The sequence below is a fragment of the Macrobrachium rosenbergii genome, chromosome 9 (genome assembly GCF_040412425.1).
Source record: "Macrobrachium rosenbergii isolate ZJJX-2024 chromosome 9, ASM4041242v1, whole genome shotgun sequence".
NCBI classification, from domain to species: Eukaryota; Metazoa; Arthropoda; class Malacostraca; order Decapoda; family Palaemonidae; genus Macrobrachium; species Macrobrachium rosenbergii.
In genome coordinates this window covers 8822662-8842906 of record NC_089749.1, presented here as the reverse complement: position 1 = coordinate 8842906, position 20245 = coordinate 8822662, and the positions used below count along the sequence as shown (strand labels likewise).

The 20245-nt window shown below is 37.0% G+C and overlaps 2 protein-coding genes across 2 annotated transcripts; one reads left to right on the top strand and one right to left on the bottom strand.

Moving 5' to 3' along the window:
- Positions 1–280: 280 nt before the first annotated feature.
- On the top strand, positions 281–3404 carry LOC136841409 (uncharacterized). Its single transcript, XM_067108333.1, has 3 exons — positions 281–630; positions 1202–1411; positions 1533–3404. The coding sequence occupies exons 1-3, from the start codon at positions 625–627 to the stop codon at positions 1986–1988; spliced, it is 672 nt and encodes a 223-aa protein (XP_066964434.1). The 5' UTR covers positions 281–624; the 3' UTR covers positions 1989–3404.
- Positions 3405–10229: 6825 nt separating this feature from the next.
- Positions 10230–13989, bottom strand: LOC136842160 (probable serine/threonine-protein kinase clkA). Its single transcript, XM_067109521.1, has 4 exons — positions 13946–13989; positions 12171–12380; positions 11252–12049; positions 10230–11126 (listed from the first exon to the last, which is right to left on the bottom strand). The coding sequence occupies exons 1-4, from the start codon at positions 13949–13951 to the stop codon at positions 10230–10232; spliced, it is 1911 nt and encodes a 636-aa protein (XP_066965622.1). The 5' UTR covers positions 13952–13989.
- Between the last annotated feature and the right edge of the window lie 6256 nt (positions 13990–20245).

The following is a 20245-nucleotide window of genomic DNA, read 5'->3' as shown; positions in this document are numbered from 1 at the left end:
GTAAATTGTAAGTACGAATTGACCCGGTAGCTGTAATAGAGGGTTTTGACCAAAATATGATAGTGAGAAATGGCTTTCAGATTTCATTAAGAAATTCCACTGCAAAGTTGTATGCAAGAATTGCAATGGAGAGTTGTAACCAATTTATCAATACTAAATTCATTATTAAATGAATTCAAGCATGCAATCTTGTACTGGCATTTCTTAATTAAAACTGAAATTAGTTTTAGTCTTCGTTAAGAAATGCCACAACAAAATTGTATGCACGAATTGACTCGGTAGTAACGGAGACCTTTGCCCAAAGCATTGAGCTTAGGCTTATAAGATACTTATATAACATTGCTTTTTACCTAATCACCAGAGCTTAGGCATGCCCAGACTTATGCAAAAATACAGGTAGAACTCTCATGGAGTAATTATAGCACACAAGTACGAGTAGGGAATTCACAGGAACAGGGCTGGAAAGGTGAGAACGGAATCCAGTTCTGGATTCCAGTTTGGGGCGATACTGCTAGCCGTGGGGGTGCTATATAAAGCTCTAGGCAGGCGAATGTCATTGTCACTGACGAACTGCCTTCAGTCATTGGCGGTCTGTGGTCAATCGTCTCCTCTCCTCTTGGAACGATGAAGGTAAGTCCTAAGGTTTAGTTTTTTTAAGGTTTAATTTTGAGGTTTAGTTTCGCGTCGCAGGATTTTTAAATGAACAAAAATCACTTGAATATTCTCTAATGTAGGATTCTGAGGTAATTTAATTCTAAAGCATCAGTTAACTTTTTGATTTCGTCATTTGTCACTATAAACAAGTAAAAAATGCGCCGAAGCTTCTTCGGCGCAGTCGAGGCCTATACAGCTGCTACAGCGTGTGATCAAACCACCAATAGATCTATCTTTCGGTGGTCTCGGTATATGCTTTGTATGAGTAGGGCCCATGAACTTAACACGGCCGGTTCTGGCCTATCCTATATTGTTGCCAGAAGCACGATTATGGCCAACTTTAACCTTAAATAAAATAAAACTATTGAGGCTAGAGGGCTGCAATTTGGTATGTTTGATGATTGAAGGGTGGATGATCAACATACCAATTTGCAGCCCTCTAGCCTCGGTGGTTTTTAAGATCTGAGGGCGGACAGAAAAAGTGCGGACAGAAAAAATTGGATATTTACAGAGCTTTCACCAGTCACTTCTTTTTTTTTTATTTCAGATTATCTTAATAGCTGTGGTCTTTGTGGGCGTGGCCCTTGGTGATGACGGCTCCTACATCCTGGATTCCAGGGGCGTTGAGGTGGAGCAGGGTCTGACCCCATCCAGACAGCTCTACGAAAACCACGACGCCTTTTCTGAAGACTTCAAGCAACGTTCCCAAGAGCAGGCCAGACAATACACACTCGATCAGACTGTCTACAATGATCCTGTGAGTAGAATGGAAAGCTTCAATAATTCTTCTAATATCAAAGTGGAAGATAAGTGCTCGATTTAAATTGATTACTCTTAAGTATTCTATGAACTAACGACTATTTTCTTTCCTCATGTAGAATCCTAGGTACACCTGGGCATACGCTGTTGACGCCGAGTCAACAGGAGACCTGAAGTCCGCCAGGGAAGAGCGTCGAGGCGATGTTGTCGTTGGTCAGTACTCAGTCATGGACCCAGATGGCGTCCGTCGCACTGTCGACTACCAGGTCGCTCCTGGAACTGGATTCAGGCCACCGTCAGGAAGGAGGAAACAAACGCCTTCCAGAATCAGCGAACAGCACAGCCAGTACCAGAGTCAACAGAACAGCAGAAACCAACAGCAGCAATATCAGAGACTGAACAGAAATCAGCAGCAGAATTCACCAGCAGTCCAGCTCGAACCAGAGACAGCAGAACATCGACATCAGAATGATTTAAGAGACGGTCAGTATGTCCAGTTCCAGAAACCAGAGGAATCCGGTATCAGTCGAATGACCTGTCGCGATTTCCAGACTCCAAGGAAACAACAGGAATGAACTCAGAGTCGTTCCAGAACCAGAGAGAATAGAAACGAATTCCAGACCCAATTCCAGAACCAAAGGGAAAACAGAAATCAATTCCAGAACCAGTTCCAGAATCAGAGGGAAAACAGGAATCAATTCCAGAACCAGTTCCAGAACCAGAGAGAAAACAGAAACGAATTCCAAAACCAATTCCAGAACCAGAGAAAATATGGAAATGAATTCCAGAACCTTCAGCAACGCCAGCAGAATTACCAGAACGAAAACCGTTTCCAGACTGAGCAGACGAGACTGAATCAGTTCCAGAATCAACAGAACTACAGACAAGGGTCACAGACTGAGAACAGGGATAACTTCAGCTCAGTCGGGTTCCAGGATCTGGCGTCATCCTCAAGAGCCGGCCTCAACCAGCAGCGTTATGGAGAGAACAGGAACTACTTCAATAATGAACAACTGAACAGCAGAGGAACGGTGTATCAGGAACTTCAACACCAATGAACAGAATGTGAACCGTTACGGAAATATTAATTACCAGTACGAACAGAGGCAAGATGGACGCCGTTTCGATCTCAGCCGTCAGAACCAGATTCAGGATAACACGAATGACCGTCACCAGTTCAACAGGGACCAGAGGACCGGTCGAGATCAGTACAACCAAGAGAACTCGATCAATCAGAGACAGCAGCAGTCCACAAGATACAGTGAAAACGTCAATAACGAAAATAGAGTGAACCAGTATAACCAGAATAGCCAAAACCAGAACGAAAACCAACGCTACAGATCAGCTGAGTTCAGAAACCAAGTCCAGAGATCACAGAGTTCCTTGAAGAATGAGAACCAATACCAGAGGGTTTACTCCACCCAAGAGAATCAGCGCCAGAGGTCCCAGTACAACCAAAACAATCAGTATCAGAGATCAAGCAACACCCAGAGGCAGACCTCTCAGTTCTCTCAGAATTACCAACAGCGTTCCAACCAGCAACAGAACTTTCGTCAGGGCCAGCAGTACTCTTCAGTAGTGTCCCAGAACCAGAACCAGTATGGGAGGACCTTCTCCCCAATCAGCGTCGTCCTTGCTGGAAGGAACTGAGGTCCCACAAGGTCCCAAGGTCCTACTCTGTAGGTAAGGAGGGCATATTATGACTTTCGAATCACTTAAGGTTATGGAATTCAGTCTGTACAGAAAAATCTACTAATATCAAGCTCTAGAAGTCACTAAGGATAACAAACGTATGGAAAGAGGAATTAGGAAATTTTTTTGGTAAACGGTAAACTGTATTGTTTCATGGTATTTATCGGTTCATTTTTACTGAACGGTGCAAATATCAGTTGTCAATTCCTCCGAGCATTGTATAACATCTCGTGTTATCCCAGGACCTTCTAGCACGGCTTAGGATTTTGTAATAAAGGTATCAGTACAAAAAACAATAACTCGTTTTGATTTCTCATGATATTTAGAACCTTCTGGGGAACTTTACAAAACCCTGAACTATCTCTTGTTTTGAAAAGACAGAGAAGTCTTTTATTTCATAAAATGAATTTTTTTTATGGTAATAAGGGGTATTTCATTCCAGTTTTCCCAGACTAGTGATCACGAATCAGTTGACCAGAAAAGAAAGTTATTCGTCCTCTCTTCCTTCCTTTCTTTAAATCTTCAGCTGAAAATCCTTAAGGACAGAGTCAATAGACTATAAACCCAAGTGGGCCCAAAAGGGAAACAGCCTGTGGAGAGAGAGACAATTTATAGGAAAAGGTGATAAGTAGATAAATACGAGGGAACAGAAAATAAAACCGATTTACCTGAAGAAATTCAGGAGACGTCAGCAGCAGAGAGAGAGAGAGAGAGAGAGAGAGAGAGAGAGAGAGAGAGAGAGAGAGAGAGAGAGAGAGAGAGATAGCAATTAAGTGCTAGCTAACAGACACATGGAAAAGTGGTCCATGGCAGGAATCTTCAACAAGGGTTAAGAGTTTTAGAGGGAGATACTTAGTATTGAATCATATTTTAGCTTACCTGTGAAATAATGAAACTACTCTGTTATTTAATCCTATGTTGGGCAGGTGAAATTAAAGGACTTATTTATATTTTCTATTATTTTTGTTTAGATTAAATAAAGGACCTGCTTATATTTTCCACTCTCTTTGTTTAATATTTGTTTATGTAGGTGTTCATTGTTTTAAAAAATATAGGCCTAGAGACGGTTGTAATGAAATGCGAATATTGAAAAATATCATGAAATGGCCGAAAATAATTATTTTTCAATTATATAATTAAAATCTCAGTCAATAGGAAATAAAGTATTAGTTTACGGGAACGCAGATAAAGGTAGAGAATTCCCAAGCCTAAAGGAGGAAGGATAAGCCTAAATAACGATGGCTTAGTTTTCAGAGCGTCAGTTCTGCTCGGTTCTCGTTTGAAAGGAATCCATAGCACCCGTTGTTTGCCACAGGGACTATCATGCCAGTTTGCAGAATCACGAGATGAGCTTTCTAATTTAGAAAGGAAGGGGAAAGCTTTAAAAGTTTTCCCTTGACTAGAAACAGTTACAAAGAAGTCCAGCAAATGGATTAGCTTAAAACTTATATTCTCCCTTGCGTCATATTCCCACTGAAGATCGAGTATTGGTAGGCTAGACATTTTGAATTTCTCCGAATTCGGCGGCGCCTGTGAGACGAACGTCAGCGCAGCCTTCGGGCCGGTCTTTATGCACAAAGGAATGGCACATCTGGGGCGAGTGTTCTAGTGTCTAAATATTATTGTCCTGTTGGAGGGGATTTTCCCTAAATATTACTGTCCTGTTGGCTGGGATTTTGCTCCAAACATTATTGTCCTGTTTGGCAGAGATTTTGCTCTAAATAATTTTGTCCTGTTGACCGGGATTTTTTCCTAAATATTATTGTCCAGTTTGGTTGAGATTTTTTTCTAAATATTATTGTCCTTTTAGTTGGTATTTTTCCATAAATATTATTGTCCTGTTGGCTGGGATTTTCCCTAAATATTTTTCCTGTTGGCTGTGATTGGGCAGGATCCCTAAAAATCATTATTACTGTTCCCTTAAACATTATTGTCCTGCTGGATTTCACCCGAAAACTGGTACCAGGTTGTGCCTGGACTCCCATTTTTATGTCCCAAGAAAAGACTTGTTCAGCTACTGACAATCAGTTGAGGTAAGCGTTCTAAACAAAAAACACGTCCTAAAAACTGGAGGTTCTATTTGCTTGCAGTTATGTAAAGATATTTCAGGGTGATTTTGACTTATTCATAGCTCATTTTCAGTGTTGTTTGATTTACGAAAAATTTAGTGGAACGTTCGGAGTTATGCAAGAAATACTAGCTGCTTGTCTAATTGTCCAGCAATGGTGGATTGGTTATAAACTCTCTCTCTCTCTCTCTCTCTCTCTCTCTCTCTCTGTTGTATATATATATATATATATATATATATATATATATATATATATATATATATATATATATATATATATATATATATATATATACTGTATATATATATACAGTATATACAACACGTATATATATATGAACTAATCGTGCTTTTGGCAACGCTATAGATAGCACCACTGGGTGGCGGTTAAAATTTCACGGCCGCGGCTCATATAGCATTATACCGAGACCACCGAAAGATAGATCTATTTTTCGGTGGCATTGATTATACGCTGTAGCGGCTGTGCAGAAAATTCCGATTGCCCCGAAGATACTTTGGCGCATTTACTTGTTGCTGTTAATGCAGACATTTTTCATCCATAATTATAGGTATAATTCAATCAGGGTGATGAGAATCGTTTACGAGGCTTGAGATTTTTTTTGTGATTTTTTTTGCAATTGCTTGGAGTTTGGTTCTGGTAACACTTTTGTCAGTAATACTAATTTCAGCTACCTCAGGCGTATTGGAATGACTATACTTTGATTACCAGAGTCGATTGATTGATTGATTTATGGCCACTAAAACTGGCGTCACAACATCTAGGTTATTGGGGCCGTTGCAAGAGTTACTGTATTTAGCTAATTTTTCTTTTGCAACATCTATGTATCGTTTTGCAATTAACTACAATATTTATTTCTATGGTGAATTTACACTTACTATTTCTCTCTGCGCTGATTATTGGTGTTGTATTTGAATGTCTCAAATCTGATTTAAAACGACACGTCCTTCCTTAATATAAACGCCCACCAAAACCGAATTTGATCTAAACCTACCGCATGCTTTCAAAAAGTGGCCCTCACCACACCTCCCTCCCCCATCATCTTACAGCCAAATCGGGGCATTCTCGAGGCCAAAACTAACAAGGTCTCCTCGCTGGATGCCTTTCCACCTTATTTGCGAAGTAGTACTCTCCTCCCCAAAACTGGATTTCGTGAGTCAGCTTTTGACGTCCGCTCAGGATACGAGCCCTTGGGTTGCTATAACGTGTGGCCTTGAATACTGATTGGACATCGTTTAGGCGGGACCTTCCCTATGTCAGGGCGATGATTGGAAAATTCATGCTGTCTCTTCCCACATTTATGTAAGTTTTTTTTAGAGGGGTTGGTTAGGTGTACATGTAATCTCGGGAGTTTTAAGATTGGATAATGTGGATGTTTACCGGTACCTCAGATTCCAACAGGAATCTTGTTAAATGAATAGCTTCTTTGCTCAAAAGAGGTACCCTTTATTAGTTTTTAGAAGACTGTGCTTTGAACATTAGAATTCCTTTCCCAGTACCTCCTTCTCGGTAACTGTATCCATCTCAGAGATGTGATTGATAAACGTTCGTTTAGAAAAAGACAAATATACACACACACACTCTCGCACGCGCACATACACACACATGCACAAACAAAATGCTGAACATTCTGTGGCAATGCGTCACTAAGGGACCTTGTGGTTGGTTTTTGAAGACTGTGCTAAGAAACATAGAATTTATTCTCCCGTACCATCTCCTCGGTAACTGTACCTAGCTCAAAAATGTGATTAATAAACATTCGTTTAGAAACAAACACACACACACACACACACACACACACACACAAAGTACAGCAAGTTCCGTGGCTACACCGAACCGAAGAACCTTCGGTGGTACTTGGCGGTGGGTACTGTATCGTATGACACCCTGCGTTTTTGTGGACCAGTTTCCTGGGAGAATTTTGGTCTCTCGTGATTCTTCTTCTCCTTATAATCTAAGCTTAAGTTACGTCAGTCAGTTTGTTGTTGTTGTTTTTAAGAGTATGTGGTAGGATATCCTTCAGTTCTGAACGTACATGCGCTTTTAGTTTTCCGTAAAAGAAAAATATTCAATGGCTGATTTGTCTGCCTGTCCGCACTTTTTTTCTTTAACGCACTTTTTCTGTCAAAAGCCCAGTTAAAAAGTAACAAAGTCCGTTAGAGGAATGCAAACAAAGTCGTCATCCACCCTCCAATCATCAAAGTCCAGTTGCAGCCCTTTATCGAAGTTTTTATTTTGACCATTAAAGGTTAACATGAAAGTCCGTCAAGTAACAAGAGTCCATTAAGTAACAAAGTCCGTTGGACTGAAAGACCATGGCACGTAACAAAAGTCCGTTATGTATCGAAAGACCATTAAATTTCAAAAGTCCATTATAAACTGTAACAAAAGCTCCACTGCATTTTAACTTGTTTATTACTATGAAAGACCATTACGTAACAAAAGTCCGTTAAGTAACAAAGTCCGTTAAGTACTGGGACATAACAAAGTCAGTTATAACGAAAACCGTTAAGGTCTTTCCGTTAGTAATAACAGACCATTAAATAACAAAGTTGTTAGTAATCAAAAGACCATTCTAAAAAGTCAAATAACAAAGTTTGTTTTCTAAGTATAACAAAAGACCATTAACTAACAAAGTCCGTCAAGTAACAAAGTCCGTTGTAACAAAAGTCCGTTAACAGTTAACATTAAGTAACAAAAGATATATTAACAAAAGTCCATTAAGTCTAAAATGGCAACAAAAGGCCATTAATCACAAAAAGGTAGATGTTAAACAAAAGTCCTTTAAGGAACGAAGACCCTGTCCATATTTTGAGGTGTCTTACTAATTTACTAATAACTTAAGTGTATCATTTATGCCACTTAATTTCTTCAATATAAGAGGTATATTTTAAATCTATCTCAAATATAAAAATCACGTCTAAAATGGCACACTAAGGAAAATTTGTCTTTGAGAAAATACATAAGTACTTGTAATTAAGGTGAGGTCCATTATGTTTGATTATTTACAGTATTGAATTATTTATCAAAAATGTTTCCGATCGACCAAAGGGTCTGGTACGGTTTGAGTAAATTTATGGTTCAATATAAAAATTCTATTTGTGTGCATAATATTATATATATGTTTAAATTTGTCTTTGACAAATAGATTTACATATTTCTAATTACAGTAGAGGATCCCAATGATGTTTGATTATTTAATCTATTTTTATCAAGGGAGGCCATGTTTCTGTACAGGTGAACCCAATTCACATGGAACAAGCCCACCACAGGGGCCCCTGTCTTGGAATTCAAGCTTCCAAAAGATATGGTGTTCATTAGAAATAAGTAACAGAAGGTGACAGGAAATATAAAAAGAATGAGATCAGTCATTAGAAAAGAAAAAAAGATATGTTAATAAACCTATAAATGAATAGATGAAAATGTAAGTAAATCATAATATACAAGGAGAATTGCTTATAAGATCCACAATAGAGGCTCCCCCACTTTGTAAACACTTGTGCCATGTCACTTATGAATTACAGCTGGGCATTTTTGTCTCTTATGTACGATTGTAACCCTTAATGAGTTTACGCTGACAGAAGAGGCTGCATCTTCTTTTTGGGTATCTTTGCCCAGGTGCATTTGCCATGTCACAATCTACGGTATACCCTTCGTATTCTTTTGAATATTTTTGTGCCATCTCACACTTGGTGTCATCTAGGGGAAGCAATTTCTATAAGAGAGAAAAGGCTATTGTTTCATTTGTCAGTGTCATTTGATCTCAATAGAGGTCTTCACTTTTTAAAGCTTCAGGGCAATTTCACTTTTGCTTTCTTTCAGGGAAAGCAATTTTGTCACTTTTGTCTTTTATTTGGTAACCATTGACCTCGTCAATATATATATATATATATATATATATATATATATATATATATATATATATATATATATATATATATATATATATATATGTATATATATATATATATATATATATATATATATATATATATATATATATATATATATATATATAGATTTACATTTAAAACAACGTGCTCTCAATGGTTTCTTGCGATCAGTTTTACATCAGAATATACCTCTACACTCCATAGTATTTTTGTTTTAGTCTGATAATACTAGCAGTGGCTAACGAAAGCTTATTTTCTGAGTATAAATATATAAATTTTTCTAGATAATTCATATCATTGATATATATATATATATATATATATATATATATATATATATATATATATATATATATATATATATATATATGTATATATATAATATCCATTGTTCCTAGTAAAGGTCTATAGTTATGACAATATCTGACAAGGATATTACTGTCCTTGCTTTGTCTTTGACGAGAATCACAGGTTCACCTGTGAACTAAGGTTGGTTCATTTTTGGGCGGGAATGGGGGACGGGGTGCGGTGCTCCCTAGGATCTAAAAGGAGAAGCACACTGTAAGTACAACTGTAAGGACATCAGCAGCCAATGGGTTGCTCGTCACTGACAACATTTAAACCTTTCTTGGGTTTTGATTGGGGAAAATTCACGAAGTGATTTTTACTTAAATTTTTCAATAAAACTCATTCTTGCTTATTGCACTGGTGCCTTTATTGCAAAACCGTCAGACATGTTAGAAGGTGTGTGTAAACACAAGATGTTACATTTGTTGTCAGAGGAAGAAATTAACATTGATATTTCCAAAGTTTAGTAGTACACTTTTTAGTAAAAAAGAAGTGATTAATGCTATAAGAGATCATAATTTTCAAAGACATGTGTCATAAACCTTCCATTAACAAGTTTGCTGTCTTGATGTGGTTCCAATTTGACATGACTAGGTATTAGACTGATTAACTAAATGGTTCTACGTAGTATCAGGTCATTAAACCAAGCACTCACAAACCAGGTCAAATCTCTATAATTTTTGTACAGACTAAAGTTTAGCAATTATGCAGCCTAATGAAATAAGCTCTCCTTTCCTGCAGTGCCAAAGTTCGTTAGGGTTAGTCTCTGAAGAAGGCGATAGCTAGAGTAGCCAACTTAAGATCTCCTGGCCAGTACGACGCTGACGGGAGAGAAGGTCTTCCCATACTGGTTCTGGTTCTGGGACACTACTGAAGAGTACTGCTGGCCCTGACGAAAGTTCTGTTGCTGGTTGGAACGCTGTTGGTAATTCTGAGAGAACTGAGAGGTCTGCCTCTGGGTGTTGCTTGATCTCTGATACTGATTGTCTTGGTTGTACTGGGACCTCTGGCGCTGATTCTCTTGGGTGGAGTAAACCCTCTGGTATTGGTTCTCATTGTTCAAGGAACTCTGTGATCTCTGGACTTGGTTCCTGAACTCAGTTGATCTGAGTTGGTTTTCATTCTGGTTTTGGCTATTTTGGTTATACTGGTTCACTCTATTTTCGTTATCGACATTTTCACTGTATCTTGTGGACTGCTGCTGTCTCTGATTGATCGAGTTCTCTTGGTTATACTGATCTCGACCGGTCCTCTGGTCTCTGTTGAACTGGTGACGGTCATTCATGTTGTCCTGAATCTGGTTCTGACGGTTGAGATCGAAACGGCGTCCATCTTGCCTCTGTTCGTACTGGTAATTAATATTTCCGTAACGGTTCACATTCTGTTCATTGGTGTTGAAGTTCCTGGAATACAGAGTGTTCCTCTCGTTGTTCAGTTGTTCATTATTGAAGTAGTTCCTGTTCTCTCCGTAACGCTGCTGGTTGAGGCCGAAGCTCTTGAGGATGACGCCAGATCCTGGAACTCGACTGAGCTGGAAATTGTCCCTGTTCTCAGTCTGTGACTCTTGTCTGTAGTTCTGTTGATTCTGGAACTGGTTCAGTCTCGTCTGTTCAGTCTGGAAACGGTTTTCGTTCTGGTAGTTCTGCTGGAGTTGCTGAAGGTTCTGGAATTCATTTCCATATTTCCTCTGGTTCTGGAATTGGTTTTGGAATTCGTTTCTGTTTTCCCTCTGGTTCTGGAATTGATTCCTGTTTTCCCTTTGGTTCTGGAACTGGTTCTGGAACTGATTCCTATTTTCCCTCTGGTTCTGGAACTGGCCCTGGAATTCATTCCTGTTTTCCCTCTGGTTCTGGAACTGGTTCTGGAATTGATTCCTGTTTTCCCTCTGGTTCTGGAACTGGTTCTGGAATTCATTCCTGTTTTCCCTCTGGTTCTGGAATTGGTTTTGATATTCATTCCTGTTTTCCTCTGGTTTTGGAATTGGTTTTGATATTCATTCCTGTTTTCTCTCTGGTTCTGGAATTGGTTTTGATATTCATTCCTGTTTTCCCTCTGGTTCTGGAACTGGCTCTGGAATTGATTCCTGGTTTCTCTTTGGTTCTGGAATTGGGTCTGGAATTCATTTCTACTCTCCCTCTGGTTCTGGAATTGGTTCTGGAGTTCATTCCTGTTGTTTCCTTGAGTCTGGAAATCGCGACGGTCATTCGACTGATACTGATTCCTCTGGTTCTGGAACTGACTGTACTGATCGTCTCTGCGGTCATTCTGGACGTCGATGTTCTGCTGTCTCTGGTTCGAGCTGGACTGCTGATAATTCTGCTGCTGATTTCTGTTCAGTCTCTGATATTGCTGCTGTTGGTTTCTGCTGCTCTGTTGACTCTGGTACTGGCTGTACTGTTCGCGCTGATTCTGGATGGCGTTTGTTTCCTCCTTCCTGATGGTGGCCTGGAATCCAGTTCCAGGAGCGACCTGGTAGTCGACGGTGCGACGGACGCCATCTGGGTCCATGACTGAGTACTGACCAACGACAACATCGCCTCGACGCTCTTCCCTGGCGGACTTCAGGTCTCCTGTTGACTCGGCATCAACAGCGTATGCCCAGGTGTACCTAGGATTCTGTGTGAGGAGAGAAAATAGTCTTTAGTTCATAGAATACTTAAGAGTTATCAAGTTAAACCAAACACTTATCCTTCCACTTTGATATTAGAAGAATATTAAAGCTTTCTACTCTACTCACAGGATCATTGTAGACAGTCTGATCGAGTGTGTATTGTCTGGCCTGCTCTTGGGAACGTTGCTTGAAGTCTTCAGAAAAGGCGTCGTGGTTTTCGTGGAGCTGTCTGGATGGGGTCAGACCCTGCTCCACCTCAACGCCCCTGGAATCCAGGATGTAGGACCCATCATCAGCGAAGGCCACGCCCACAAGCACCGTTACAATTAAGATAATCTGGAACATTTAAAAAATGGTGGGAAGGTCAGTGAAATCTCATGATAAGACACATTTTCTATGCACTGGACATCAGAATTTACATAAATATTAATGTTTAATGTTTTCCTTGTTCTTTACAAAGAATGTTTGTCAAAATCACTGTAGCTGTTTATTTTGAATTTTCTGTAAAAGAAAATTAATGTACCGGCTTTGTCTGTCCGTCCGCACTTTTTCTGTCCGACCTCAGATCTTAAAAACTACTGAGGCTAGAGGGCTGCAAATTGGTATGTTGATCATCCACCCTCTAATCATCAAACATACCAAATTGCAGCCCTCCAGCCTCAGTAGTTTTAATTTTATTTAAGGTTAAGGTTAGCCATAATCGTGTTTCTGGCAGTGATATAGGACAGGCAACCAACGGGCCGTGGTTAAAGTTTCATGGGCCGCAGCTCATACAGCAATATACCGAGACCACCGAAAGATAGATCTATTTTCGGTGGCCTTGATTATACGGCGTACTGATTGCGCCGAAGAAACTTCGGCGCAGGTTTTACTTGTTTTTTTTTGTCGATTATTGAAGAACGACATAAACCTATACGTTACGTCAGTTATGTATATTCAAAACTAAATATAAAAATAATTACAACTCGGACCTTTACCCTGTAGAAGATTCCAAATTGAGTTCATGACCTTTTGGTCAAGTGCCCTGAAGCAGCTCTTGGTTTTAATGAGTCTCGTTTAAGAGTCCCTTTTCGGGTAATAATAATAATAATAATAATAATAATAATAATAATAATAATAATAATAATAATAATAATAATAATAATAATAATAATAATAATAATAATAATAATTGTCTCCTGAAACAAAGATAATTCCTGAAAAGATTAATTTTTTCTATACAAATTTTAATCTATTTTACGATTAGGTAACTATGAAATTGTTAATGTTCAAACAGAGTAAGGTATTCAGTAAATCTGACTTTGCTTTTGATGCAGAGTTTAGTGAACAGTTTTAGATTTATCTTATAACCTACAAAATCAAGAGATGAAGGTGGAAGGAAAAAGAAGAGATCAACTCTGCAGAAAATGACTCAGGGGAAATACAAAAGTATGAAGAAAGTCACAAAGCATGACAGCAGAGAGAGAAATGAGCAGATAATAGCTAATGATATTGGGGATGATGATGATAATGATTTATATGTCTACAATGAAAGACTGTCCCCATAAAGTGAGATTAATAAGATCCTGAAATGACAAACTTAAGAAGCTCAGACCTGTCTTCATCATTAACTATATATATGTCTACAATTGAAGGTTGTTGCCATAAAGAGAGATTATCTAAGAAGGTCCTGATATGGGAAATTAAACATTAGACCTATCTTCATCGTTAACTATATATATGTCTACAATTGAAGATTGTTGCCATAAAGAGAGATTGTCTAAGAAGGTCCTGATATGGGAAACTAAACATTAGACCTATCTTCATCGTTAACTATATATATGTCTACGATTGAAGATTGTTGCCATAAAGAGAGATTATCTGAGAAGATCTCGAAACAGGAAACTAAACATTAGACCTACCTTCATCGTTCCAAGAGGAGAGAAGACGAATGACAAAGACTGCCAATGACTGAATGCAGCTCGTCAGTGACGATGACATTCTCCTGGCTTGAGCCTTATATAGCACTCCTACGGCCTTCCATAAGGTCCCGAACTGGATTAAAAAAACTGGATTCCACTCTCACTCTTCCTGCTCCGTTTCCTTGGACTTGTACAGCAAGTGTTGTTTATTGTTTATGAGACTAATATCTTTTCTTGGGGATGTTTAAGCTTCTAAAAGAGGAATACCTGATAAGCAAAGTGCATATACCAGATAGATGGCGTGCATGTTTGCTCGCGAGCAATTGGTCGAAAGTTCGAAAACCACACTCACAGTAAAATCACTTGTACTAACTCACACATTAAGCTTTTGAAGATCAATAAACATTAAAAACTAGAAATGCTCTACCAATGGTTAAACTGTTTCCTCTGGAGGAATTGGTCGAAAGTTCGAAATCCACACTCACAGTTCATCACCAGTACTAACCCAAATATTAAGCTTTCAAAGATCAATAAGTAATGAAAACTAGAATATTTACCAATAGTTATCCGTCAGCTAAATGTCTGCTGAACTCATATGTCTATGAAATGATTTTGCTGGAGAGGCCACCTATCTGTCACTATATTTAGCAACTACAATAGAACTGACACTAAAGTAGATCCATGCGCATTTCGCGTTTCATATAGTACATTTGTTATGAAGAGTCATAATATCTAGACAGCATAACTATGGGTTTAGTTATATAGTTATTACTCTTAGTTAACTTTGTATGTCAACGCTAATCGTGGAGGAATATAGATATTGTTCACATAAATATCATTATTATTATAATTCGGGATCCTGTGTGTTGGAAATGATTATCCTTATTGGTATTAATATCATCATTATTATTGTTTTATGACACACAAATAATTGGTACAGAGTTTACTATTCTGTCATAGTTAATGTAGGTTACAGTGTTGTAGGCGGTGAAAGTGATATGAAGTTTCGTGAAAGATTCCTTTGCATAGAATATCTCAGCTTCCTATTTATGAGTATGCTTAAGGAGAGAATGATTTAGCATTCCATATATTCCTTACCGTTAGAAATCTAGAACACAGATCTAGAATTTGGTATAATTTCCCACATGTGAATAGGTTTCTGGAGAGAATGATTTAGCATTCCAGATATTCCTTACTTTTAGGAATCTGGAACACACCACCTAGTCCAGTTCCCCTTCCTTCCCCCTCCACAGCCCCAAGGAATAAAGTAAATAAATAAAAGATGGAAGAAATAAGTACATAAAATGATTATCAATAAAAATTAAATGAAGATTTTCACCTTCTACCTTTAAGTTATCGTTTAAAAATCTAAGCAGTAAGTAAATAATTAATGATTACCTAGTAAAATTAAATGAAGATTCCAATTCAATATTTACTTTTTAGCTGCCAGTTTTCCTAAAATTTCTCTCGCACCTTAATTTTTAGTTTACCTAACTTTTCTCTCGCGCTTTACTTTTTAGTTTTCCCTAATTTTTCTCTCTCACTTTTGTTACAGACTCTGAACGCCCCAATTCCAATTCCCATAACCTATGGAAAAGTGAAACTGACGGCGAGGAAGGATGATGTATTGGAACCAGTTGGAACCTGACGCCTAAAGCACGTTATTCTTTATCCAGGGAACAGCGAGTCCACGGAGGGTCCAGATGGGAGAGGTCGCTGTACTTGCGTTCGTGGTTGTCATCTCATTCTCCTGTGATATGGTTGGTAGAGAGTGAGGGTTGTTTAGTAGGATTATAGCTGTTGTTAGTATGTATGTATATGTATATAAGAAATATATATTAAATAAAAATATGCATTTACATATATATACATATGTATATATATATATATTTTATATAAATATATTTATTGATTATCATATTAAATAAAAAGGTGCTGTCAGGGGTTGGAATCCGCCACTTGTCAATTTATCGATTCAATATTTTTTTTTATAGAGCCAATGGATATCAGAAACGTCATTTGTAGCTTAATATATAAAAATATATTTATATATATATATAAATATATATATATATATATATATATATATATATATATATAAGTGACATTATTCAGGCCAGGTCTGTGAGACCTTCAGCCAAGAACTGACCTATAAAGTTACAGGATTAACATGTTCCACTTACCTGATTTTACAAGACCGAGTTGACACGCGGGTAGTCGTGATTAGTGTAATTTAATTCTTCTGAGAAAAATGTGGTTTCTTTATATTAATGATTATATGGAGTATTTATTAAAAAAATTCAAAAGGCAAATAATATAGATGTAACCTTTATTAATGTTTGAGGAATGACATTTAGAAACAAGTAAAAAATGCACCGAAGTTTCTTCGGCGCAATCGAATTTTCTGTACAGCCGCTACAGCGTATAATCAAGGCCACCGAAAATAGATTTATCTTTCGGTGGTCTCGGTTTAATGCCGTATGAGCCGCGGCCCATGAAACTTTAACCAAGGCCCGGTTCTGGCGTGGCCTATATCGTTGCCAGAAGCACGATTATAGCCAACTTTAAGCTTAAATAAAGTTAAAACTACTGAGGCTAGTGGGCTGCAATTTGGTATGTTTGATGACTGGACGGTGGATGATCAACATACCAATTTGCAGCCCACTAGCCTTAGTAATTTTTAAGATCTGAGGGCGAACGGGAAAAGTTTGGACAGAAAAATGTGCGGACGGACAGACAAAGGCGGCACAATAGTTTCTTTTATAGAAAACTAAAAAATGAGTTGTCTTTATAATAATGTTTATACAAAATATTTATAAAAAAATTCGACGGGTAAATAATATATTTAAACTTGATGAATGTCTGAAGTACATCTCTTAGAAACAAATGGACAGTGAATACTTTGAACATTCATTTTATATTTCTATTTACTTCTTAATATTTATCATAAAGAATTCTAAAGGTATATAATATATACGTAACCTTGATAAATATATAAGGAATATCATTTGGAAATAAATAATTATGAGATTCTTTGGTCAGTCATCTTATAATTCTAGTTACCTCAGAACATTTATCATAAAGAATTCTAAAGGTATATAATATGGACGTAACCATCATTAATATATGAGGAATATAATTTGGGAAATAAATGATTCTGAAATTCTTTGGTCAGTCATCTCTTATTTCCAGTTACTTCACTAACAGCAAGTGCATTAAAGGGCGAATTTCTCTTATATTTTCTCAGCGAGCCTCATCTTTTTAAGGCAATTAATTGTAATGACAAGTATAAATGTCTTCTCTCTGCACCTTCCGACCGAAAAGTGACAGAAAAATAGGTAATAAGTTTATGGGGGGCCATTTTTTCAAGAAAAAAAAAAATAATAATACCGGAATAAAATTATAATTGATAAGTGGGGGATTCGAACCACAGACAGCACCTACCTCCGATATCAGTGACGTGCCTTTTACCACTGGGTTGTCAATATATATATATATATATATATATATATATATATATATATATATATATATATATATATATATATATATATATAAATATATGCATATTTTCATGTAATATAAATATATATATATATTTATATATATACCTTTCTAAATGCTATTCATGTAATATAAAAAATAAATTTATATTTAATATACCTTTCTTGCTAATGAGGTAGCCATTTATTATTTTTTTAATTTAAATATCAGTCTTTCATTAAGAGCTGTTGGCAGTAGGATCGTAACATATTCTGAGTTACAGGTTTCAGTAAATCCTTGTTTAGCTGTGGACAATTTTCTCCACTGCTATTTCTTGAGTCTCATTTAACCGTCAGTTGCAGGTGTCTGTCCGTCACGTGTGTGTTTTGCATTAAGGACAGAGCGGTGTACGAAGAAATTGATAAAACTAAAGAGAGTTAGTAGTAGGAATTCTCTCTATATTCACATGCAAAGCCTCACACACACACACACACACACATATATATATATATATATATATGTGTATATATATACATATATACATACATATATATATATATATATATATATGTATATATATATATATGTATATATATATATATAGTTTATATAGAATATATATAGATCATATATATATATATATATATATATATATATATATATATATATATATATATATATATTATTCCTCTAGTACCTAGTATATTATAGGTAATATCAGAGGAATATATATATATATATATATATATATATATATATATATATATATATATATATATATATATTCCTCTGAATTACCTAGTATTATAGGTTGCAGAATAACAATACTCTTATCGTTCTGTATATAGGCTAAATTGTTCAAATAATTATCCTAAATATTTTCATAAAAGCTCCGTTTAATATCAATTCACTCTGCCTTAATATATTTCAGCAAAACCTAATGAGGTAGTGAAATTTTAGGTGATAATAAGGTCGTAGGATCTTAAACGGACGGGAACGCCTTGACATATAACCAGTCGGAAATATGGGAAAACCCTCCACGAGTAAGTGAAATATCACCTAAAGCCCTTGTGATTTCCGTGAAAGACTTTATAAGGCGTTGTCCTCTTTTTCTGATATGGGGTTTAAGGATGTTTAACTTGCCTGTTAAAGTTTTATATTTCCTTAATAATATATATATATATACTTTTTATATATATATATCTTCTCTGACGGACTGCTCTTGGAGCAAGAACCCGTGCTGGCATAAGGCCAGACTCATCGTTCTTTGGAAGGCTAAATTGTTTAAATGTAATTCTCTCAGAATTTTAGAAGCTGTTTTGCTTCCTTGTGCCCTTTAGAGTTCCAGAAACCTTTGAAGACCAGTGAAATATGACATGATGCTCCCAAGACTTAGACAAACGCCTTAAAGAAAAAAACCCTCCAATTAGTAACTCACCTTCCAGCAGGCAAAATTTGCTTTCTGATACCTTAGGGTTTAAAGGAGTTTAACTTGCCTGTTAAAGTTTTCATTTCCTTAATAACCACTGATTACTTTTTACCAGAATTATCTTCTCTGACGGACTTCATTTTCAGACCCGTGCTGGCATAAGGCCAGTAATCTTGAACAACGTCGTGAGGAATCTCTCCAGCATTTAGAAGCTGTTGAAAAACAAGAGGGGAAACTTTTAACCACAAGCACTGTTTTCGCTCACGATTAAAGAAAGAAAAGCACCTCAACACACTCACCACACAGGCAAAACTTTTTCAGTCGTTTTGACACATGTTATAGTGTTACAGACTACAAAAAACTTATGCACAATATATTCATTTCAGACAAGTATATATATATATCAGTCGTACCTCTTGTTTCGGTGAAGGAAAATCAAAGGTCTGTTATATTTCAAGTAGTATGCCTTTATTATAAAAATACTCTAAGCAGAAAATACTTTGTATGACAGTGCTATCTGTCAGATGAAGATGGAGGTAGTTATCAATATAAGAAGCCAAAATAAATTATTGATAACTATCTACAGTTACATTTTAAGAATATTTTTTTTTTACTTCTTTTTAATTACAAGGGAATAGTCTAAGCTAAAGGTTTCAACCATCATTCTCAGGTAATATACGTCGATTTCGGAAGGGTCAGTGTTTTGATTAGAGTGCCAGGTAAGTTAACCAGTTCTCTTAAGCAAGAACTACACTGATGGGAGAGTAATTGTCTCTGTACTTGTTCTGATTCTGGGAGTTCTGGCGAGAATACAACTGGGAGTTCTGTCTTAAGTTCTGCTGGGTCAGACTTCTCTGCTGGTTCTGAGAGAAACGAGAACCTTGGTAGTGACCTTCTCTGTTGTACTGTGACCTCTGGGACTGATTGCCTTGTTGATACTGTGACCTCTGGTAGTAATCAGGGTTATTGTAGTTTTGTTTCTCTGTTCAGTTATTGTTGTAGTTGTTGTTGTTGTATTGTTGTCTCTGGTTGTTTTCTGCTGCTGTGTTATAATACTGATTTTCATACTGATTTTGGTTGTATTGGCTGTTCCTGTTCTGTAGTTGTTCAGATTGTACCTGGTGTTTTTGTTCCTGAGAGTTGTAATAGTTGTTGCCATATCTATCTGTGGTGTATTGTGTGGAGTCTCTGTTGTACTGGTTGTAGTTGTTAGTTCTCTGGAGTTGAGTTTGCTGGTTGTTATTGTAATTGGTGTTGTACTGGTTGTAATTCTGTCTGTTTGTATTTCCATAACGTTGAGCAAAGGACTGGAAGTTGTTGGAATCTCTGGAATACAAACTTCTTTGAGAGCTGTATTGATCATTGTTGAAGTAATTCCTGTTTGAGCC

Coding starts and splice junctions, on each gene's coding strand:
- LOC136841409 (XM_067108333.1), top strand. Junction 1,412..1,532: donor AGACTGTCTACAATGATCCT/GTGAGTAGAATG, acceptor TTCCTCATGTAG/AATCCTAGGTACACCTGGGC.
- LOC136842160 (XM_067109521.1), bottom strand. Junction 12,050..12,170: donor AGACTGTCTACAATGATCCT/GTGAGTAGAGTA, acceptor CTCCTCACACAG/AATCCTAGGTACACCTGGGC. Junction 11,127..11,251: donor AAACAGGAATGAATTCCAGG/GCCAGTTCCAGA, acceptor AACCAATTCCAG/AACCAGAGGAAATATGGAAA.